This window comes from Uloborus diversus, chromosome 1, assembly GCF_026930045.1.
Source record: "Uloborus diversus isolate 005 chromosome 1, Udiv.v.3.1, whole genome shotgun sequence".
Classification (NCBI taxonomy): Eukaryota; Metazoa; Arthropoda; class Arachnida; order Araneae; family Uloboridae; genus Uloborus; species Uloborus diversus.
The window spans coordinates 187,174,271-187,198,232 of NC_072731.1; the positions used below are offsets into that span (position 1 = coordinate 187,174,271).

Here is a 23,962-nt window from a genome sequence, read left to right on the forward strand (position 1 = left end):
TTGAAAAAATAATGACACTTGAATGGGCCAAAAAAGTTATGGTTCAAAATGTTTTTGTAATAATGCCTGAAGAATGTTATTTTTGTGTCTTTAGTCATTGACAAATTAATTGGTTAAAATATGCTCTGTGGGACATATGGGAGGGGGGGGAGGCATATGGGGACAGAGAAAGACTTGTACACACACTCGTTTATATACGTTTCACTCCATACAGTATTTAGCTGTGTAACGTACCGATAAATTTCAAAATCTTGGTTTTTTTATGTTACAAATAAAGATAACGATATTTTTTTCTATTTTTAATTCTCATTTGTATTTTTAGTCAGTAAAAATACATAAAAACTTCGAGCGTTTGAGCTACGTACGGAGCATTTCAGAGCCAAATGCTATTGTGTGGCCCAATATCTATATATGTATGCATATAAATGTACTCGAATAAATTTTGAGCTTGTTTTTAGACTGTGTTTTTAATTTTTTAATCTTAAGCGGAGAATATTTTCTTTTTAAAAAAAGCTCATATTTTAATAATCAACTTAAAGAAACTTAACAGTGGCTTTGAGCAAAAAAATCGTTAACACGATAAAGATAATTTTCCTCGAGATTTTTTTTAAAAAAAAAGGTTTTTCCCTAACAAAAAACCTACTTAGTGAAGAAAATGTTTGGAAAAGTGTATAACTAGTTTTTAAAGCGATGCTCTCTTTAGGTGGAATGTTTTAATTAGATTTTGAAATGGGTTTAAATTTAATAAGATCTTAGTTATTAAATTATTAGCTAAATGTGTAACGCGAATACGTGAGCTTTCTTCTGTTTTCGAAGAGCAAAAAATATTTATGTTACCGTCTTTTCTGTATTTAAGCAATGAGCTCATTTGTTTTCTTTCGAAAGTTGCGTAATTTATTATTATAATTTTTCTAAAATTAAATTGCATAGGAAATCTTTCAAAGAATAGAATATTGATGTTATTTCCACAAGAAAAAAATAAAAGAAGAAAGAAATACAAGAAAATTCAAACGGTAAATTAGACTTAAAAATGTGCGATTTTTCAACTAAGGAAAATAAAATCATACTTTGGTTTTAAATGCACTACAAATTTGTTTCACAACAACGGGTCAGCTGAACAGGAAAATGATTGAATGGGACGTATTTATTGTTCTGCATTTTTAACTTTATGGCATGTGACATTTTTACAATTTCAAAAAACACGTTGTTTGGAATGCAAGAAACATCACTTCACGTGTACTAGAAACATCACTTCACATATATTTATACTTGCTAAAAACATACAAGTACTTGTACGTGTCTCTATTACGTGTGTTCTTTTAATCTCACGCTAATAGCTTACCGTGAATTTTTTTTTAAAGTCAAATTCAGGATAGGAGTTTTATTTTTTTTTAAATTAAGTTTAGAATTTTTTTCAGGACATAAAGTAGCTGTTTCTTATTTTTTTTTAATTATTTTCTCAAAGCAAAATAATGATTTGATGTATTATTTTTGAGGCATAAACTTTGCTTTATTGCTTATGAAATTTAAATGGCATTAAAACTAAAACAGACATGACCAGGAGCCTATATAGGAGTTTATTTTTGGAGAGGCCCAAGTCAAGTGCTACGAAAACATTAGCAAAATTAATTGTGGAAATATTTAAATCCTTATTTGCAATAAGTAGTTTTAAACTTGTTGTGAAAAAGGGCCAGGGCTAGGTCGTCAAAAAAAAAAAATCCATTTTTCAAGTTGCACACCCTCTTATATATATATATATATATATATATATATATATATATATATATTGGAAGTTCGAAATTCCATGTACATAAAACATTGCTCCTATAGCCTCACATGTACCACAAAAATATTTATCCCAATTAAAAAATCTTTAGGAGTCCAGCAGGAGGTTTTAACACTTACATATACAATTAAATAAAATATCAAGTTAAAAATTATTAGCGAACACATTTCCAAATTAACATTTGAAATGAATAATAAAAAATAATATAGTTAAAATGAAAATTTTAACTTAACATTCAAAAAATCGACATTTTAAGTACCATGATGTGGAGGACGTAAATATTGCAAGAGAGCAAAAACTTCTATTTACACTAATTAGCGACTTTAGACTATATTTTCAGCTTGATAACTTCTTAAGATATACCTTACATTTTAAAAAATATATACTGGAAAAAAATTTTTTTTTTTTTTTTTTTTTGAAGAAAATTAAATCTTAAGCCTCATTCTGGTCACTTACATATTTTTTGATTTAGATGTATATTTGTTTCAGGTACATGTGAGGCTATAGGGGCAATGTTTTATTAACATGAAAATTTAAACTTCCAAAAATTTTTTTTGTCCGATTTGGCCAACTACATATTGCTGACTTTCAGGCGCAAGTCGGCACCGGTAGCCGATGCTCAAATTATATGAAACTTTTTTTACAATTGTTTTGACCCAAAAGAAAAAATATAATAGGGTATGCGACTTGAAAAATCGGCTTTGGTTTTTTTTTTGGGGGGGGGGGACTAAACCCTACTACCTCCCCAAAATTCGCTCTTGGACATGACAATCATGTTTTATTTTAATTCTTCAATCCATGGGATATTAAAAAATATCTTTGACGACGAAAAATAAAAAAAAATATATTGAAATGGTCATTTTTAGGGCTTCCTATTAGCCTTTTATTAATGAGAGTTGAATATTATTTAATCGCTTATGACGGTAGAAAGTTCTTTGACAAGTAGCGAATCCAGTGTCAGAAAATCAGTATCAGTCCTTCAGAAAATTAAGTTTGAATGTCTACTATTTCACTTTAAAAAACTGTAGCTGCAGCAAAGAAAAACTATGAATAAAATGTTTCGTCACTCTTAACAAGTATAAACTAAACAACCTCACATCGCGATCACGCGTGCTGAGAAAGAAAGCACAAGAAAAAGCCAATCACGTGTGCACCTGAGCGGCACTATGTAGGTCAATAGTAGCAAGGCGAAGATACGTAACGACTGAACGGGACGCTACGGGTTAAGGTCAAATAGCAGCCCAGAAGGAAAGTTACTACAGTTAGCTCATCTTGTTTTGCTAGTTTTTATTCTAACGCGAATGTAACTAGCAAGTAGTTATCTAGAACAAATCAAGAAACAATCAGTTGAAAGAATAGGAGAAAGAAGTAGTGGTCTGGAACACCGAATGACGGAAGTGACATCGTTGTCATTTTTTTTCTCACAAATTTGTTATCTTACTAATCTTTATTTTTTTTCTTCATTATTTTTATTTTGTTTTTTAGTTTTTTTTTTGTTTTGAGAATGACGGATTGTTTCTTTTGCTTATAGTTTTATAATTTTTGATGTTCCTTTGATTTTTCATGTTGCCATGTGTGGCGACGAAAATAAGTAAATTATTGTTTTTAACATTAATTTAGAGAGACTAGTTTTCCTCTTCACTGTTACAAATCGTTTGCGTTCATTCAAGACTTAACTGAAGCAGATTTTACCCTGAAAGCGGGCGTTTTTTGTGTAAAATCACGTTTTGTTTTCAAGAAAAACACCAATATGAATGAACTTAGCAAAACTACATACAAATACAAATTTTTAAAGATTACTAATCCCCATCATTAAAGATAGATAAGATTAAAAATAACTCAAAAGGGCATAGGCTGTAAATATAATCTTTATGATAATAGTGCGGGTGAAAATTGGTCACAATAACTCTTTATTTGGATTCTTAATTACCATCGTTTCATGGGTGTTCCTCGTATTCCCTAATACAAAAAACCACCAGTCCTAATATGACAGGTGCGAATTTCTTCTCCATCTCTATTTTGTTTGTAGAAACAAGAAATCCAACGAGTAGGGTAGTATTGCAATTCGTGATCAAGGAAAAAAAAATAATTTCAGGCGTCAAAACTCAAACGAATAATGATTTTTTTTTTTTTTTTTGAGTGTGTATGTGTATTTTGTGATTGAAAAAATTCCAATAGCATAGTGAATGATATCGTTTGAAATGTACTAATAGTAGTATAACTGAGAACATTACACTACAGTATAAACTAGTGATTGCAATATTTAACTTATCGGAGAAAGTTATTTTTTAATCGCTTTTTACGACTTTTTTAGTTTTTCTAGTAGTTACAAAGTTTACATCAGTTAAGAAAATTTTTCTCCTTTACCAATACTTTGGTTATTCAGGTGTGTATTTTGTGTGTGTGTTTGTTTGTTTGTGGAGAATAGAAGTATTTTACAATATCACCTGCTGAAAATCAAAAAATGTGAAAATGTATACTTTAAATGCCAAAATTACCAATTGCAATTTCATTTTTGATGATTTTGACTCAATCAATAATTAAAAGCTGTTAAATATTTATAAAAATCTAGTCACAAAACAATGAAAATTAAAAATATATATATCAACAAGCATGACTTACTTAACATGTTCAATAAATGCTGAAAGTTTATTTCACCTGCCATGCCGAAAAATATTTCATTAACCCATCCTGCTCTACAGAAATTGCGAGATTTGCAAACTATTTTCCGTGTGGTTTTAGAATTCGATATTAAAAACTTAAAATCCCAGGCGATAAAATTAATTTTGAAAGGTTTATATACTTTGTATACGTTTGGCAATAAATTTATGTTTCTGGAAGAACAAAAATTATTTATTTTTACTTGTTAGCACAAACTTCTCTGTAGTTTTACTGATTTACACTACCATTTTTAATATGTAATGCTAATAGAACTTCATTAAAACTACAATACCTAAAACAGATAGCATAGCAACAATTGCAAAAATTTTTATCATAGATCTATATTTGTACCATATTTCTCATGCAGATTAATTTTCTTCGATATTATTTGATTGCCAGCAGAAAATAAGGCTTGATTTTACTTGCTGAAAAAGCAGTTCGTCCGTTGAACTGTCGTTAGGCTCTAGCCTCGTTCGGTCATTGATTCTGAGCCTAAGGACTCAGTGGTCAGCTGGTGTATTTTTAAGCGCAGAAAATATTCAGTTTCAATGTCGCATGATAACGCAACATGTTAAAATCGCACCTGATGCAATTTTGTATCATGAAAACCTGAGTGACCGCCACTGGCGGATAACTTTGCGTTAATAGTATCTGTGCCATTCAAATCTATGCCTTTAAGTGGCATCTGAAAGATTGGATCTCGTATGTAAAATCAAACAAAATTTGCTAGAGGTTTAGGTGCCTTACGGCAGACCTAATGGAAAGATATACTTATAGATATACATATACGTAGTATGCTTTGTCAAAAATTTAAAAGAAAATTTGGTTCAGTGTTTTTTTTTCAGGGATTCCCACCTAGAGTGGCGCAGACTGCACCATTGACATTTGTAGAGGAGGGGGGAATGGTTATTTTAAGGGGTATTTTTCATTTTTTTAAGAAGGTGTACTTAGGGGCGGAGATGCTTCCTTGCTCTTGGGGAGGGAGGCACCCCTGGTTTTTTCCGCAACTCAATTTAAAATGTAGCTACAACCTTTTTATCTATTCACATATTCAAATACGCCTTCTTAAAGTGATCACAATTGCAAAACAATCCGTAATTTCCCTTAGCAACAAATAACGAAACATCTATTCGACGGTTCGTAATCACCACCAACGCGCAAAACTATCTGTGATTCAGAAATACTCAAGAACCTATATATAAAGGCATGCAGAGTAGTTGAGTCGTCCGATTATTTTGTTTTCTCAAAGATAAACGCACTTAATGAAATTAACTTTTGTTTACTAAAAACATGATGACATTGTGAGTCATAAAAGAAAAATTTATGTGTCATATTTACGCATCGGTAATGTCTTCATAAATTCTGCTTCCGTAAACTATCTGCTTCGAGATATAAATTCAATGTAAATCCACTGCCATATGCCAGTAGAATTTTTCTCTTTTAGTATTCCTTTCTATATTTTGCTTTTAATTTGAGTCTTGTATCTTAGTAAAAAATATCGAATCCTTTTAATGCATGACAGAGTTAGGATCAAAAAGAAAAGAGAAACAAGTTAAATCTCTTTTTTTTTTTTTTAAGATTATTAAACAGTTAAACTATTTTGTGATTTACACGTTATTGAAATGTTGTACTTGTAAGTGGGGAGGGGGGGAGGAGGGTGATAAGTTATATTTCCTAAAAAATGAGTTTTTTGATCTTTTAATATGTGCAATTTTGTAGAGCATAAAGTTCAGTTTTCATTGAAAAATATATTGATTTTGAAACAAAAGTATTAGTTTATCATTATTTCAAATTTAAGGAGAATAATCAAAATAAATTGAGAAATTCATTGCATTCACATGAAGCGTTAATTAAAAAAATAAAAGCTATTGAATCGCCGCTGTATATAAATATATATATTCAGCATTCAATGGCCGTCCCCTAAAACGGCCGTTTTGTAACAAAATGCATTAATTATTTTGTGAGCCACAAAGTAAAACAGCGCCTTTAATCTATTTTAGCATTCTCTGTCTTTTTATTACTCTCTCATTCGTTTTTTCTTTTTTTTTGACATTGCAAAAGTGTGTGCTTGAGGTTTTTGGGCTACCTTCCCTTCCTCATAACGTAAACTAAACGTTTTTTACTTCCTTTTACAAAAAAGGAAGTATTGTATTCGCGAAAAAATTTTCACTCAAAAATCGACCTTAGTTTCCATTTTACTCACCCCCGAATGAATATTGAGTTTTTTTTCGATTCGACCACACGTGGATAAGTGCCTAAGAACGTATAGACACGCAAAATATCCATAATGACGATTCCCGAGTTAATTACAACGAAGATGTAATGTTCTCATGACGTAAGTATGTACGTATGTATGTATCTGTGTATGTGCGTCGCATAACTCAAGAACGGTAAGTTCTAGAAAGTTGAAATTTGGTACGTAGACTCCTAGTGGGATCTAGTTGTGCACCTCTCTTTTTGGTTGCATTCGGGTGCTTCTAAAGGGGTCTTTTGCCCCTTTTTCGGGGAAATCATTGTTAATTTCGATGTAAACTCAAGTGGCGTTATAATTTGGCGGACACTTGGCGATATATCGCCAGTCTTTTGGTCGCCAAGTTTTGCTGCCAACTTGGCGACAAATTTGGCGATTTTTTTAAAAAAAATCTGTTTTAATTTGGCGACTGTTGGTGACATTTAGAGAGTAAACTATTGAATCACAATAAAATTGCCAGTAATGGGGAAATGACATTAAATTGAAGTAAAAGGAAGTCATGTGATGCACACATCAGCTCGTTTCAAAACGATTTCCAGTTACTTTGAACCTTCCTGACTTTTCTGAATCCACCTTAACATATTCGAAATGACGCGATGAAAAATACACGAGATCCAGAAAGATTTTCTTATCTTAAGGAAATAAATTTTCTCAGTAATCTCTTGACGACGTGTATTCTGAATAGAAAGCAGTTGGAAATACTTAAAGGTAGCTTTAAAGAAAATGAGTTATAATCTGTAAAAGACATTTGGGAATTAAAAACACGTTTTTTAAAACACGGCTTTTTTAACTGCAATGCCGTTAAGCTCGACTTGACTTGGCTTCTTGCGACTTTAGTGCCTTAGGAATTTGAGAACGTAGTTCAATAAAACGTTTCCTCCTCAAAAATTCACTTTCAATATGTACATTGTTAACAAATACAGCATTTTATGGCGTCATCCACATTTTTACGTTTTTGAAAATTACTTCGCTTGTTTTTATTTTTATTCGCAATTTTACTTTTCGTGTGCGTTCTTTTACACGGTTCAAAATTCAAGAAACTTTTACGGTAAATATTACTGTAAAATGGATAGTGTACAGTACAGAAAATTGTACTGAAAAGAATAAACGATTGCAGTGCTAATTGATTGAACAATTGCAGTTTCTTTGTCAGTACAATGAATAAATCGTTTTTTGTTAAAAGAACGTAAGTCAATACTGTTTGCAAGTTTGACTTACACCCTTTCAACAAAAGTTGATTCAAATATCTTCAACATTACGACGAGTAAATTATCCAAGAACTGGAGAAAAACAACTTAACACTAAAATCATCGTAATAGTATGGTTACAAAACTTTTCACGATATTTTTAGAGCTCTGTTTTTCTTTATATTAATAAGAAAAAACATGTTGTCACAGTACAGATATTTTTTTTTTTCAAAAGGTTCGTATTTCTCGTTAGATAGGATGATGATAAGATGTTGTTTTAGAGAATGGTTTTGTTTTCTTTCTAAGTACCAAGATAACATCTTGATCTGTAAGCATAGAAATTAACTTTTTATTTCTGGTACTTTTGTTAATGTTCAAGTTAAAGAAAAAAAAATTAAGCAGAACAATATTTTCAAAACATCCAAAAAAAAAAAAAAAAAAAAAAAAAGCTCTGAAAAATTATTTACCAAATTTTTTTTAAATGTGACTTAATTTGCATTGTTTTTCGAAAACCGTTTTATATAAGTTTGAAAAACAAAAATTAAAAAAAAAAAAAAAACCCGACTGAGTCGCAACTGTAGAATCAAGAAGGAAAATTGAAAATCCTTTTAAAAGTCTTATATTATTGAAAATCAATTTCAAGTATTTTATTTGCTATTAAATAGAAACTGGCAACAGATGATTGCACACATGAATAGGGTTTTTTTATATGATCTTGCGAAAAACACCACAAAAAATTAATGTAAGATTAAATGAACATAAGAATGTAAGACTAAAGATAAATAAACTGCGCTTTCTCCCATTTTCTTCGTTTTAAAGTCATAGTAACATCGATACGAATTGTTAATTTTTTTTCAGTAAGTGTTATCCTTCTTATATACGACAGCCAATAATCGAGTAACGCCCCTAACGTCATCAACACTGAAACTCGCGCCACGGCATGATTATTCGCTAATACGTTTTGCTAATGTTTAACATGCAGAAAAAGGCTTTATTGTGACCAGGCTCAACTGAAACCGGTAACTTAACTGTTTTACTGTTAAGACTCATTTCAGTGGAATGAAGAAACAAAACGCGGTCAACTATGAACACTATTAACTGGATTTTAGGGTTAATACACTGGAGTTAGGGTTAAAATTTTAACTATCATCACCAAACAGGCAATGGCTTTGTTAAAATGTAGAAACAATTTTCACTCGTCATGTTTTGACGAGCGATTTTCTAGTAAATGAATTATTGCTACTACATAGAAACCTTTTGATTAATTACATCGAATATTTTTGCATTGAATGAGAAAGAAAGAACAAGTTTCGATTTTGAAAACTCCTTCCATAATTTTTTTCTTGCTACGCCTTTGAGTGTATAGGCTCTCTTTTTATTTTCCTACATAATATATATATATATATATATATATATATATATATATATATATATATATATATATATATATATATTCTCATTGCCATAGTTGCTTCTTAGAGTCTAAGCAATTAAAAGTTGAGAGTCAAATGAGGTAACTGATTGATTGCGAATAAAATGTTTTTAAAAGAACAGAAATTGGTTTAAACGAACTAAAATGCAAATTCAATGCATTTCAGAAACAGATGCCTTTCATCCTATAGGCCGAACGAAAATGAAGTACTCCTATTGGTCAGGCTGAGAGGGAAAGACTTTACCTCAGGGAGGGCGGGGGGAATGCCCAGTAGCTCTTCCAGGACTATTGAGTTATATCATACCGATTTATGAAGTTAAATGCATTTTCCCAGTAAAATTGTTGGATAATTCAATTTAGCCGAAAAAAGATTACTACTAGAATTTATTTTCTGTAACAATGATAAGTTACTTTAATTTGGTCGCTTTTAACATCAAGTTTTTTTTTTTTTACTAATGAATGGGAGATCAACGCATCAATTTAGGAATATTAGCACGTGAACTTATGGTTTATTTTGCAAGACATGAATTTAATTAATGAAAGATGGCATTAGCTCTGGGCATAAACCAGCTTCGGGAGGAAAATTTGTGAATAAATAATAAACCTTGTGTTGCTACTCACTGAAGAGAAGAATATTCATAACTGTTTTAAGCTTGACTGTTTTTGTTTCTGAATAGAGAAATTTAACTTAGAATGAAACTTAATGCAAATACTTAAAATCCTAGAGTACATTAAAGTTCAAAATGATCTGGAGCAGGACATTTGTTTTGGTCATTACATTATATAGTTCGTTACTTTATATATTATATGGTTTTTGGTTTTTTAATGACAATTCTTCTGTTTTTTATTTATTTTTTACATCTTCATTTTCATTTCTTTTTATGCATTGCTAATGCTTGGAATATAATTTTAAAGTTAAATATTTCCATGGGCTAAGAGAAAAATGCACACCAGTCAAAACTTAACGCATTAACGCATATTTCGAAGAATGGTACTGAGAAATATATTTCGCATTCACTAAGCCTGCGTTTTCCCAAACTGTGTTATTTAATGGTTCCTTGTAAATCACTTACACTAGAAGGTAAATCTAAAACCTAACGCAAAAGCGGAAAGCAAAAAATTAAAAAGATAATGTTTAAAAAAGTGTTTATTAGTTGCAGCAAAATTCTTCACTGAAACAGCACAAAAAGTTAAAAAAAAAAAAGAAAAAACGAATCTGCTTGTTATATTTTCTTTATAAATGACTACATGATATTAAACTAAAAACGAAACATTGTTGTTCCAAAACATAAATTGAATTAACGACGAGTAAAAAACAAGTTAGTTACAATTATTGATCAAAAAAACAAAAGATTTAACGAAAAGGAGAAATCAAAACTGCTTTTAAAGGAAATATTTCTGAAGAAAACATTTTGCGAAACTCAACATACGATCCATTGTTTCATGTTATAACAAGTACCTTTAGAAACTGATAAATAATCTTAAATTTCCACATGCGACGTCACCTTGAATTCATCGAATCGTCGTAAATTCGTAACCATGCCGTTCTCACTTACGTATAAATCATAGGATGAAAGACAATGAAAGAATATGTGTCATAACTTATGAGTAAACTGTAAAATGGGAACTATTTTTTTTTTTTTTGCTTTCTAGAAGATAGTTACTACATTGTGATAAAATTTTGCTGGTATCAGTCAATACTTAAGAGACTCGCGTCAATAATAAATTTCTCTTTATGATTTTTTCACTCTTTTAAATTTTGTTTTCTCTTGTGCATGAAAGGTCGCACGCAATCTGATGTCTTTTATACACGCATGCGATATGATATCGGATTCGACGAATGCACTATGTTTCCTATTATTTTGTGTTTTTTAACTTACTTTATACTGGAAATCGGCAACTGTACTTCCCTATTCGGGCAAATATGTAGTACATTTTTCAAGTTCATTGTGCTTTTCTAAAGCTCTGGGATTAGCCTGCCTTGTCAGTTGACAGTTTTCGAATAAGGAGTGTAGATTTGTCAAACAAAAGTATGCTATGATTAAAACGAGCTGATGTGTGCATCACATGACTTCCTTTTACACCAATTTAATGTCATTTCCACGTTATTGGCAATTTTAATGTGATTCAACTGTTAACTCTCTAAATATCACCAACAGTGGCCAAATTGAAACCAGATTTAAAAAAAATCCCCAAATTTGTCGCCAAGTTGGCGGCAAAACGTGGCGACCAAAAGACTGGCGATATATTGCCAAGTGTTCGCCAAATTATAACACCACTTGAGTTTGCATCGAAATTAACAATGATTTCCCCCCAAAAAGTTGAAAAAGACCTCTTTAGAAACACCCGAATGCAACCAAAAGGGGAGGTGCACAACTAGAACCCACTAAAAGTCTACGTACCAAATGTGAACTTTCTAGGACACACCGTTCTTGAGTTATGCGACACACATACATAATCGTCAGAGTGGATAATTCGGGCGTCTATACGTTCTAAGGTATATGTGCAAATGTGGTCGGGTCGAGAAAAAAAAACCCTACATTCATTCGGAGGTGAGCAAAATGAAAATTAAGGTCGATTTTTGAGTGAAATTTTTTTCGCGAATGCAATACTTCCTTTTTTGTAAAAGGAAGTAAAAATGTGAACAAAGAGATGAAAGCACTTACTATAGGATTTTAAAAAATGCCGTTTTATAAAAAAAATTCCTTAATCATATTTATTGCTGAGGCGGGCGCAATAAATAATGTAATAGTAATGAAAAATGTCGTTTTACAAAAAAGGAATTTATCATATTTGTAACTGAATAGGTGCATTTAAATATGTAATTGTAATTTTAAATGCCGTTTTGCAAAAAAGGTTTTCATTGTAATTATTACTGAACGGGTGCAATAAATAAGGTAATTAGATACACCAGTTTATAAGGATGAGGTGTGGTTTTTATTCTATCATTTTCTAAAGTAATAAAAAATGGAAGGCAAATACGAGCCGTCAATAGGATTTAAAAAGTACAGCAATTTGCACGTACTGCAACATGAATTGTGGCAGGCTATTGCTAATTGTGCTTTGCTAAGCTTATTCGGCTGAGGCCTATTTCTCTTTAACTAACGAGAGCAACAAAAGACGAAGAGTCAACGAGAAGTCAGAAAGATGCAGAAAAGTCATTCAAAGAGGGTATTTATTGGTGAGTATTGGAGTTCCTGACACAATATGATAATACTATAGTGAAGATAAGGCATCTTCTTGTTTAAAATAAAACAAATATAAAATTAAAATTTAGCAATACAGTACATTTTGTGTAAGCTGATCACTTTGCAATGCTTTTAGTGGTCAACTTATAGAGATTGATAAATACGATATAGGACTAATTCTCTACCAGACAAAAGCGCTCAAATTAGTCCTTTCAGACCTGGTGCCCAGTTTACCAGACATGTGCTTTAAGCAGCTGCTAATATAATAGCAAATTCAATGATCGAGTAAGGCTCTGACGTCATCAGCTATGAAACTCGCGCCATAGCATGATAATTTGATGACATTTTTTTTTGGTAATATTTGACATGCAGGGAAATGTTTTATTTTGATAAGGCTGAACCGGATCTTGTAACTTAACTGTTTTACTGGTAATGCTGTCATTGTAGGAGAATGAAGAGACGAAAAAGCAGTCAACAATGAACGCTATCTTCTAGTTAGGGTTAATGCACTGGAGCTAGGGTTAAAATTTCAACTATCAAAATATCATAAACAGGCAACTGCTTCGTCCAAATGTAGAAGCAATTTTTACCCGTCATACCTTGACGGACAATTTTCTAGCCATTTAATAATTAATTAAATTACTCTTTTTTTTTTTTTTTTTTTTTTTTTTTTTTGTTGATGATTCTTTCCATTCTGCTTACGAATATCTGTGAAATAAACTTCCGTTTTGGGATTGACAATATTAGCAAATCGTGATTAGAAGATTGCGACTGATTTATTTTTCAGAATATGGATTCTTGTCTCAAAGGCAAGATTTTGTTCAGGATTTTAGTCCTTTATTGATCATTTCAAATTTCTATATTATGCTTTTTTTTTATTGCTTGGAGAACATTTTACACGGATGTTTGTTTTATGTTTTATTTTTTTTTAACCTGAACTATTTCTTTCAAGAGTCTATATCCAGAATATTACTTATATCATAACTTTTTTAACTTTTCGCAAAAAAACTAGAAATTTCGTATGTATGATACTCTTTATCATAGTACACTGTCCACCAAATAAAAAAATTTTTGGTTAAGCATTTCATAACTCCGAGTGAAGGGGTAAAGCATGTTAAGTAGCTATGAAACTTCGTCATTTATGAACAGGGTTACAACAAAAGAAAGAGGATAAAAATATCTCTCAAAGAGATTTTTAGCTATGTTTCTAGGTCACACTAAACCCATCTTTCTGGAGAAAAGAACTTTTTTTTTTGAACACAACCAAATTAAACAAATTTCTAATGGCCTTGAAAATAAATCGACCAATATTGCGATTGTTCAAGTCTAACTATAAGTATTGTTTACAGACAAGAAAGACATTATATGTGGTCAATCAATAGCATATAACCAATTATAGTGTTTGCAAATAAGAAACGGTATTATCTGAACCTTTTTTATTCTGAAGAGTTCAGCGTGTTTTGCAGAGACCTTCACCCGGGGGGGGGGGTAATGGCTCAGACTGCGCAAGTGACTTTTTTAGAGGGGGCGGGGGTGTTTTAAGTCGTATTTTCCCAATTTTTTGGGGCAGGGTCTCTTGCTTGGGGGAGGGTCTTTGCGATATTTGAGGGGGGGGTGCACTCTTACTCTTAGGGCGGGCACCCGGAACAATTCAAAACATATCAGTGTAAATTTTTTACAAAATCAATTATAATTGCAAGTACGTCTTTCTAATTGTACTAGTAGTATTTTTAAGTAGCAGAAAAATAGCAACCACTTTATGTACGACAAGATTGTTATAAAACTGATTTTTCTATGCTTGCAACCAAATCATTACTTCGCCTGAGTGATAAAAACTCAAATTTTCATTTAAAAAACAATTCATAGCCTATCAGTTAATAAGCAACAATTTTTAAGTAGGAAAATATATTTATTTAAAAGAGGCCACTTAATTCTATAACAAAGTGGTGCACCAGAAATGATGTCGCACTTTGCGGGAGATAGCGGGGCTGAAATTGAGACAGTTTTTTGAAATATGGGTGAGAGGGGGTAACAGGAAGTGTGACATCACGCATTTTTTTAATGAGAATATGTAAGTAAAAAATAGCGTGACGTATGAAAAGGGAAAAAGATGAGGTACGGTTAAGTATGACATTTTGGAAATGTATAGGGGATGAGCTGGATTAGCACTGCAAATCACACTTAACTGAGCAAAACTGTGTGAAACAAAATTTTAGATAGGTACCGAAATTATTAAAAAGGGAATAAAATTCTGATTCATCAAATGGTTTCTTGGATAGGGGGGGGGGTGACGGTGGGTCGAACTAGTATTGTGAGGTTGCCCGGAATACCTTTATAGCGAAACCAGTGCTGTGACAAAATAATTTCTGAATAAAGTTAGTTTGAACAAAAAATTGGGATATTTTTCTGTTCAGCTCAGTTCCTTACCATTCATTTTTACGTTACCTTTTACACGTCAGACATAATTCAGGCTGTCTTCGGTAGAGTACCATTTATAAGGACTACAGGGTTCCCGATATCGACGTTTCCCGCGATGTCGCTCCCTTTCTCTTAATTTGTGGAGTAGAGAAGTTTTTGCTAATTTTATATTTGAGGAAATGTAATCACTTCCGAGGATATTGTAGCTTAAATTCTAGCTAATACAGAAAACAAAAATGAATGATGACGTCAAAATGAAATATTTAAAACCTCACAACCCTCAACACATTCAATGACATTTAATGTGCTGAAAAACTTCAAATTTTTCAAGGCAAGGGATGGTTATGACGCTATGAGTATTCCTCCAAATCAATGACACAGGAAAGAGACAGAATAACAGTTTGGAGCAAATTAACCAACTTCTTCAGTACTGTACAGAACTATGAAAAAACAGAAAAAAAAAACCCAGCTACGTGCGAATTTTTCACGAAACGAACTTTTTTTTTTTTTACGAGCACTTGGTTATAACAAGCAAATATCACACTTTCTTCCTGCTCTTTATAAGCAAGTTAGACTGTATTTTGTCGAAACGTTCAGTTTTGACGAAGCTTTATCCATTATGTTTATATGTATAGATATTACGTGATAAAACGCAGACCATAAGAAGCAAGACTTTTAAGGTAGACACTGATGACAATACTATGTCAAAAAATCGTGTGGCGACTTGTCAGCGAAGATTAAATTAGAAACTTATAACAACACGTAGTCAAGCATTTCTTAAAATCACTCAAGGCTGTTTTTTCACCACTAATGATTAAGCAAAGCAGAATCAAAATTGCAGACTGCATTATTTAGCATAAATCAAACTATGGAACAACAAAGCTGAAAGTCATTAAATGTGCATTAATAAACGTAATCGGCAGTATCAAATAGAATTAGTGCCCGATTAGCAACCTGTTATTGTTTTTTCTTTGATACAAAATAAAAATTAGTGAAAGACTTGGCAGAAAATATAATGAATAAAAATGTCCTTATTTTTTCAATGAAAGAGCATAAACAGCAAGTTTGAATCGTTACTAAATTTTATATATATTTCAGTTCTCTGGTATATAAATACCAAACGAAAGTCACTAAAATCATTATCAGGATTGCCAATCGCTCCGCAAATATAGCGAATCTCCGCAGTTCCACAAAGAAGTTATTTTGCTACGAATTTTCGTTTAGTCGTCAGTCTGACCAGGCTTACCAAAGATTTAAATAAAAATAAATTTAGTTTTAGTATATTTTTCTAGTTTCTTATGACAGGCATGTAAATATGGGAAATTAAAGATGCTTTAAAGCTGACTCAGTGTTTAAAACTGTTTTATTTATTTGAAAACAATTATTTTTGCACTTGAGCTTAACATGGTTATCAAAGCTCAAAAACAATTTCAAAAAAGATGATTTTTTTTTTTTTTTGTAAATATATTTGTACACAAAATACCGAGCTGCTCCTCAAAATTTCAGAATGCTCCTCAAAATCACCACAGATGCTCCTCATATGTTTTCTCCACGGTTTGCAGCCCCGCATAATTATTCATTTACTCATTTATTTTGATATTCTTAATTGAGAACACTCAACTTTTTTATGTTTGTATTTATTCAAATATTTACTATTTTAAAAGTTTAAATGAACTTTTATACTTATTTTTGTATTATCACACGTCTTATTCGAAATGTATATTAAAATATATTAAAATTTCAATACAATATTAGAAGGGATAAGAGAATCATAGAAAAATAAAGGAGTATGACACACTTAATATGCTGTAAATATTTAGATCATTTGCCTCATATATCGACACCCATTAAAATGACAAAGCGTTACTATGATCTAAGATATAAAACTTTTTAAAACTAAGAAATCGCTTCCGTTGTGTGAGTTATTATTTACGATTTAATATAATGACATGAATTAAACACTACTTCTGATAAGACCACCCGTATAATAAGACATAGTACGGTTTTTCCTTTTCTGCAATTGGGTGTGTTGACGTTTTCTGACATACATATAGAAGAAAAACTATTGAAAGAATATAGTCTTTCGTTTTTGAAAGTAATAATGCGTTCTAATTTCTATGTGAGAAGCTTACTTTTCTTTGTACATAAATTGTTTCTTAAGATTTTTATACAATGTTTGTGTAAACTGTCCATACGTTTCTTATAAAATTTGCTCACTTCAAACTCTGTTTCGTTTTAAGACTCTAGTTGTGATATTTTAATTTTGCAACTTATTAAATGTGCAGCTATTTTAAATCTCACTGTACATCGTTTCCGTCATCAAAGTTTAAAGAAAAGTATGTGGTATATCTCTAACTTTTTTTTCATTTCAATTCAAAATTTTTGATGAAAAAACCCCTTACTCATTACGTAGTAAGTTTAAAGTGTTATTTAAAATGTTTGACTTAATCAAATCAAGAAAAGGGAATCATTTGAATGTTATTAACGATTCATTTGCTACAGCGACATTTTGATAAAACGACCTACACTGAAAAGTCAACATTGGGTTGTTATAGCGCGAGTTGACATTGCACAGTTGGCAAAAATAGTCAGATGGAACGAATTTTAAATTTTATGATATTTGAGGATATTTTACTGCTATTTGCTGTTGATAACTTTCTAATTGGGTACGTACACATATGTCAGAGATACATTCAAATAATAGTGATCTTCTAATTGTAACCTTACTTTTCAGCAGAATTCAAGGACATAAATTTAAATTTTTATCCTACACATTTGAGTTTTTTCATTCTAAAGTGCTTACGCGTTGCTACATTTTGCAGCTTAGTTAAGACAGATTTAATGACTAAACTTAAAACCAACTTTTGAACTCAGTGGATAAAATTCATTAAATATAATAAATTGAATTTGCTTACCTGCATGTTCCGCCGTTTTGACACATGTTCCTACTTGCCGTGGGTCCGCAGTCACTATCATATTGACACTCATCTCCAAAGTATTTTGAGAAACAACTGCAATAATACTTATCATACTCTGCAGTTGCGTAGCAGTTACCAGTAAAGGAACAGTGATGGTCAATACAAGGATCCTTGCGAACACTCTCATTCCTAGACAGAAACTCGTAAGTGATATTGAATCCGAAGACATCCAACAGGTAGTCTCGCACGCGCATGTGAATGTTTGCAGGTTCACGAACAGCAAACTCTAAAACCAGGACGGGTTTGTTACTGACCAGATAAGTCGGTTCACGGTCGGAACTGATAGTCCCAAATTCATGCTTTCCCATCATCACATTTTGGGAGTAGAAGGCATATTCTGTGACTTTCAGACCTTCTCGCATGTAAAGCTGGGTAAAGTAGATGACAATCACCTTCTCCGTTGGGGCTTCAATCACCCATTGGCAATTGATGGGCACTGGATAAGGGTCAGGAAAATTCGGGGTGGCAATGACACCTTTTGGTTCTTTCATGGTCAGTCTGCAATTGAATGCCGATGCATTCTGAATTGCAAAAAGTATCAACAGGGCAATATTCCACATATTGAATAAAATCATCATTCTTGAAGTGTCAAGACATTTTTGTTGCAATTTACTGACTATTTCACATCCGGTGTGGGAATATTCTTCAGTTGTCTCAAATTAACTTACTTCGGAAAAGGAGGCTAAAATCGATTTGGTCATTCACAGATCACCACATTTTGTACTTGCTCTGAATTATCTTGCCCCAGGAGGTAAGATTCGATTTACTCGATCACCACTGTTAATCAAGAACATTTTCCCCAGTAGTACTAAATTAAATTGCTACAGAAGATAGTAATAGAATAACTTTGGCCATCGAACACTTTCAACAAACAATCCTGAACATTGTTTCGCGTCAAGCTGAAGTCCGGTGTTCCCGCTCAGCTGACAACTTCATTCCATTCGATCATTAAGTCATGCAAGCGTCACTCCGCAAAGCAAAACAAATCAAGAATACCCGCTTCACGCATTTTTGGGGAAGTCCTCTTTCTACCTCCATGTCTAAAGAAGCTTAAAAAATAAATGTGGCGGTCCTTCTGAATGCGTGTTTCGAATCACTTATCCTTGTGACGTTACCTCACAGCGCAACCAATGGTAGGGCGTGACGTCACAAAGCGTGCCAGTTCTCCCAAGGCAGGATCATTCTTTTTCTAATCCTTTCCAGACGAAATTTATGCTCTCGAAGGTATTTTTTCCCCCTGTCTATCGCACGTGATCCTCGTTACGATAAGAAAGAATAAGGAATTTTACTGTAAATATGAGGAAGGACTTTTTATTCTAAAGTGGACTCTGTTGATTGTGGTCGTCTGCTAATAGTCTTTTTGATGTTACGGCTGGATAAATACTACTCTGTTTCTCTATACACTTATACAATATTTCCTTCGATCGTTCTTGATGGCACAGACGGTATCTGAAAAATAAAAAGAAATGAAGTTAGAGTTTATCTCTTCGGTGGAACAAAATATCAAGTAATGTCATTTTAAAACAGGGTAGCTTCTCAACACACATACACACACAAAGTAAATGAATAAAAAAAAAAATAATAAAATCTAAAAAAAAAAAAAAACCTCCCAAAAAACCGTTTTCTCCACTGTATTGGTTTTTTTTTTTTTTTTTGAAAATTAGTTTTCATTTCATTTTAAATATTGCAATTGACTAATAATAGCTTGAAATAATGTTGCCTAGATTGGTCTGAAATTACGAATTTTATCGTTACAAAATATTAATTAATAAATGAATTGCTTCCTTCTTTCCTATTAATGGAATTGTATTCATAGTTTGAGAGCATTAATTAACTACCGGTTTTCTACTAACGTTTTTATATTAACTAGAAGCTTTGAAAGAGATATTTTGCGTTTGGAAACTTATTTTAGAGCAAGGTTCCTTTGAAATAATTTGCAACCTATTCCTGATGAGAAAGGAGGATGGTTTCAAATCATTGTGGGTGTTTGGGAAATTTGGATTGTTATGATCTGGAAAAATGTATTGTTTCCTACTTTTCCGTTCGATTAAAAACGAAGGAGCAAAAAGCTTGAATAAACGCTTAAAGTATCGTAAAAATGTCAATGTAACGAAAATAGAACATAAATATAGGAGTTAAATAATGTATAAAAATAAATACCTAATATCAAGAAATACGTTTTCATTTTTTTAGAAAAATGATTAAAATTTATTGTGGCTGTTGGGGAAACTTGCATTGTTTAGATTTGATAGAACGTATTGTTTAATTATTTATTAGCCTACTTTTCCGTAAAATTAAAAACACAAAGGACAAAAAAGCTTTAATGAACGCTTAAAGTATCGTAAAAATGTCTATTTAACGAAAAAAGAACATAAATTTATAAATTGAAAATTATATAATATCAAGAAATATTTTTCATTTTTTTAGAATGATGACTTAAAATCATTGTGGGTGCTCGGGAAACTTGGATTGTTTGGATCTGAAAGAAGGTATTGCTGAAATATTAGCTTACTTTTCCATATAATTTAAAAAAAAAGAAACAAAGGGCCAAAGATCTTGAATAAAGGCTTAAGTATTGTAAAAATGTCTATGTAACGAAAGTAGAACATAAATTTAGAAATTAAGAAAAAAAATTGTAATTAAAAAAACATCAAGAAATATTTTTTGATCTTCGTTAGAAATACGGGTTGTGATTCGAACGAAATAGTTTCTGTTTTAAATATTTCCATTTTTGATTTGAAACAATATTTCATTCATCTTTTGAACGTAACAAAGCAACGAAACATTTTTTTTTTTAAATTTTCAATGCAACAGGCGGTACAAACATTATCCTTACGCCATACAGAGACAAAAACAAGGAGAAAACCGCAATGCGAGGGGATCCATTGCAATACTTATATATCCATTTAAATCGTATACTTTTCGCGCAATCCTCTCATTAAGGATCTATTTTGCATCACGGACATAGAGCCATCACTGGAGCCATGGTCTTGAGTGCAGTTGGCAATGGCAAGAATTACAGCTTGTGAACCCGAGAAAATTGCAGTCTGTTCAGCAAGAGAAGGGCGAGCATCCAAATAGGGCAGAGCTATTCTATTTGCATCAACCTCGCCATCGAATGCTGACTTGGCCATTCCCAGTGAAATATAATGAGCAAATGTTCACAATGGATACCAGCTTCGGCTACACCATCCATCTCAAGCTTTGATTCATCAGTAAATATGTGTAGCCATGCTTCAGAGGAGGGGGGGGGGCGAAGGTAAATATAGTCTCCATTCCCGCGCTGAACGAAGTGGTTGTGCTGTCTTGGAATTTTGAAACGGGGCTCAAGAGATCTAGGTGATGTAAAATGTTACAAGTCTCCTGCGGGTTAAAAAGAGGCATCAAAGGTATGCAGATGGATATATAATAGGATGATATGCAGAGAGACCAGCAATCTCATTTAATACTGCTTAAAGAAAGCCGTCCTGAGTCTTCAGCTTACGAGGCCCAGATAAGGTTCATACATCTCCATGAGGTAGACGAATTAATTTCTGATAGAGCCGCAAAGCTGATTTCTGTATTTCTTACCGCATATACCGGGTTACATGCTTAATGGGTTTTCATGGATAGCGTCATTAGATGTGGTCTTGACGGCTCCAGTGACAAGACGGAGTAAATTATTTTGTAATCGTTCCAGTCTAATTATACCTGCTTCTGATGTTGTAATAAAAGGAGCGTTACTATAAGTCATAATCGGTTTTACAAAGGTCCTGTACGTAGCAAGCAGAGTAGTGGAAGTACAGCCCCATCTAACTCCTGCAAGACGTTTCAGCAAGAACGTACGCTTTTCAGCCCTTTGCTTTATATCATCAGTATATAAATTCCAGGTGAGTTTGTGATCAAAAATGACGCCTAGGTACTTGGTACTCTCATTGACAGGTAGGGCTACATTTTCGTAAGATATTTGCAGTTGTAAGGGTTGATGATGTAGTGAAAAAGTTTGATAGGTTGTTTTATCAGTTTTGACAGTCATATTGTTTTCTAGACACCAGGAATGGAGTCTTCACGTAGCGTTATTTAAGGAAGATTCAAGTGTCTCTTTTGCTCAAATCTTAGGAGCTGATGTCTATACAATAAGATCATCAGCATACATAGGTACACCTATATTTTCATCAGATAATTTGCCTATTAGATCATCAAGATAAACATCGAATTACAAACAACTTAATACAATTGCTTGTGGAAGGCCAGTTTGCATGGTCCTAAAACTAGATTGCGCTGTCCCATACTGAATATTTATAAGGTGCTGATCAAGAAAATCATGAAACCAACGTAGCATTTTTCCTGATAAATGTTTAACAGCTAGTTTGTAAATGAGCTTGGATTTCTAGACAGTATCATATGCTCCCTTGAAATCAACGAAAACAGCACCCACGATGTGACTCTTATTAAGACTATATCCTTAATGCTTAGGGAGAAAGTGGTAAGAAGTTCCTCTGTGGGACGATTTTTCCTAAAACAAGCCTGCGTGCGCATGATGCATGAGGCCCCTGGCCTCGATATGCCATATTAATTTATTGACAACGATTTTTGCCAAGGTGCAAGTCAATGAGATCGGACGATAACTATGAAAATCAGAAGCTGGTTTTTCTTTCTTTAATAGAGGGATGATTGTAGCCTTCTCCACAAGGGATGGAACAGCATCAATCTCATTCCAAATTTTATTAAAACTCCTTAAAAAAATTCTTTATGCTTTTTCTCCAGTATGATGAATGAACTCAGTAAAAATAAGGTCGGGACCAGGAGACTTTCCCAATTTCATTTGGTAAATCGCTAATTCAAGCTCAAACTCAGTAAAATCATTGTTACACAACTCTCTTGCAGAGTTGTCTACAGTCTTACTTGGAACTTAGTATCTCTTTGCAAGTTTCTCTTTTTGTTTCATATATGCAGATTTTCTTTGTTTTGAGGCAAAAAGTTTCACAAAGATGCCTGAAATCTCAGCATCATTACATAAGGTTTTATTGTTTAATTTCATTGGCTTCTTAATAATTTTACAATTTTTTGAGCAAAGTCTGTTCATAAATTTGTAGATCTTCATTACTTCTGTTTTATAGTTTACTTTTGAGATGAACTCATTAAAAGCATCTCGTTTAGCACCATTAATCTCTTTATTTATGGTAGCATTGCCCTTTCTCCAATCAATCGCATCCTGAGGATCTCGTGTTTCCTCAGTTTTATCCCTAAGCTCCTCACGTTCCTTTTTAAGCTTTGTGAGGTCATCATTCCAAAAGCATCTGAATATCTTCAATCTGCCACGAGGGATGAACTTCTTGGCAGCAAGCAACGTAACATTAGACTCTACAAAAATTTGGAATCCTACATAAATATTGATCTGAAAGGTAAATTTACTTCGAATATATTTGTTTAAAGTTAACTATAGCTTATGAGGTAGAACATTTACAGAGGAGTATGTTTTACAACTGATCCATTTAAAGAACACTTTTTAAAAATTTCGGCAACACGAAAAATTCAATCATATTTAGGAGAGGGTGGCCTAAAGCGGGAAGGTTTTTTTACAACTCTCGAAAATTGTAGTTTTTGGATTTGTATCTCAACGATTTCGGTTTCATTTCTAGCAGGGTTCTCAACTGCAAAATAAAAAGTTATTTTTGTATTATTTCATACTCAACACTTATTTATTTATTATCAAACATTACAAACAGTTGAAAAATCCGCTTTGCCCTACCAGAAGGCCAAAGCGAGTAAGCTTAATTAATTCTGATTTAGTACATTTTCCAAGCAAATATGATGCTGTAAATGATTAAAATAATCGACTAGGTACCTGCCATTATGAAAAAATATATAAACAAGTTTTACTTATTTAATTTAAAGTCAGCACATTTGTTTATGAAACATATAAAAAAAACTGATTAAATTGATACACTAATTAATTGCCATCCTAAAAAAATAACTTTTCAAAGTTATACTTATCCTATTGAAATAGAAAATCTAAGTCAGCACATGTGTTGAGAAATTATAAATAAATATATGATTAAAACCTATAACCGTTTTGCCC

The 23,962-nt window shown here is 32.4% G+C and overlaps 1 protein-coding gene across 1 annotated transcript in view; it reads right to left on the minus strand.

The window, feature by feature from the left end:
• The window catches only part of LOC129217735 (uncharacterized), a 169,891-nt gene extending 151,430 nt beyond the window's left edge, over positions 1-18,461 (minus strand). Inside the window, exon 1 of the mRNA XM_054852075.1 lies at positions 17,839-18,461. Within this exon, the coding sequence (XP_054708050.1) occupies positions 17,839-18,461 (623 nt within the window). The remainder of the gene's footprint in view (positions 1-17,838) is intronic.
• Positions 18,462-23,962: the final 5,501 nt, after the last annotated feature.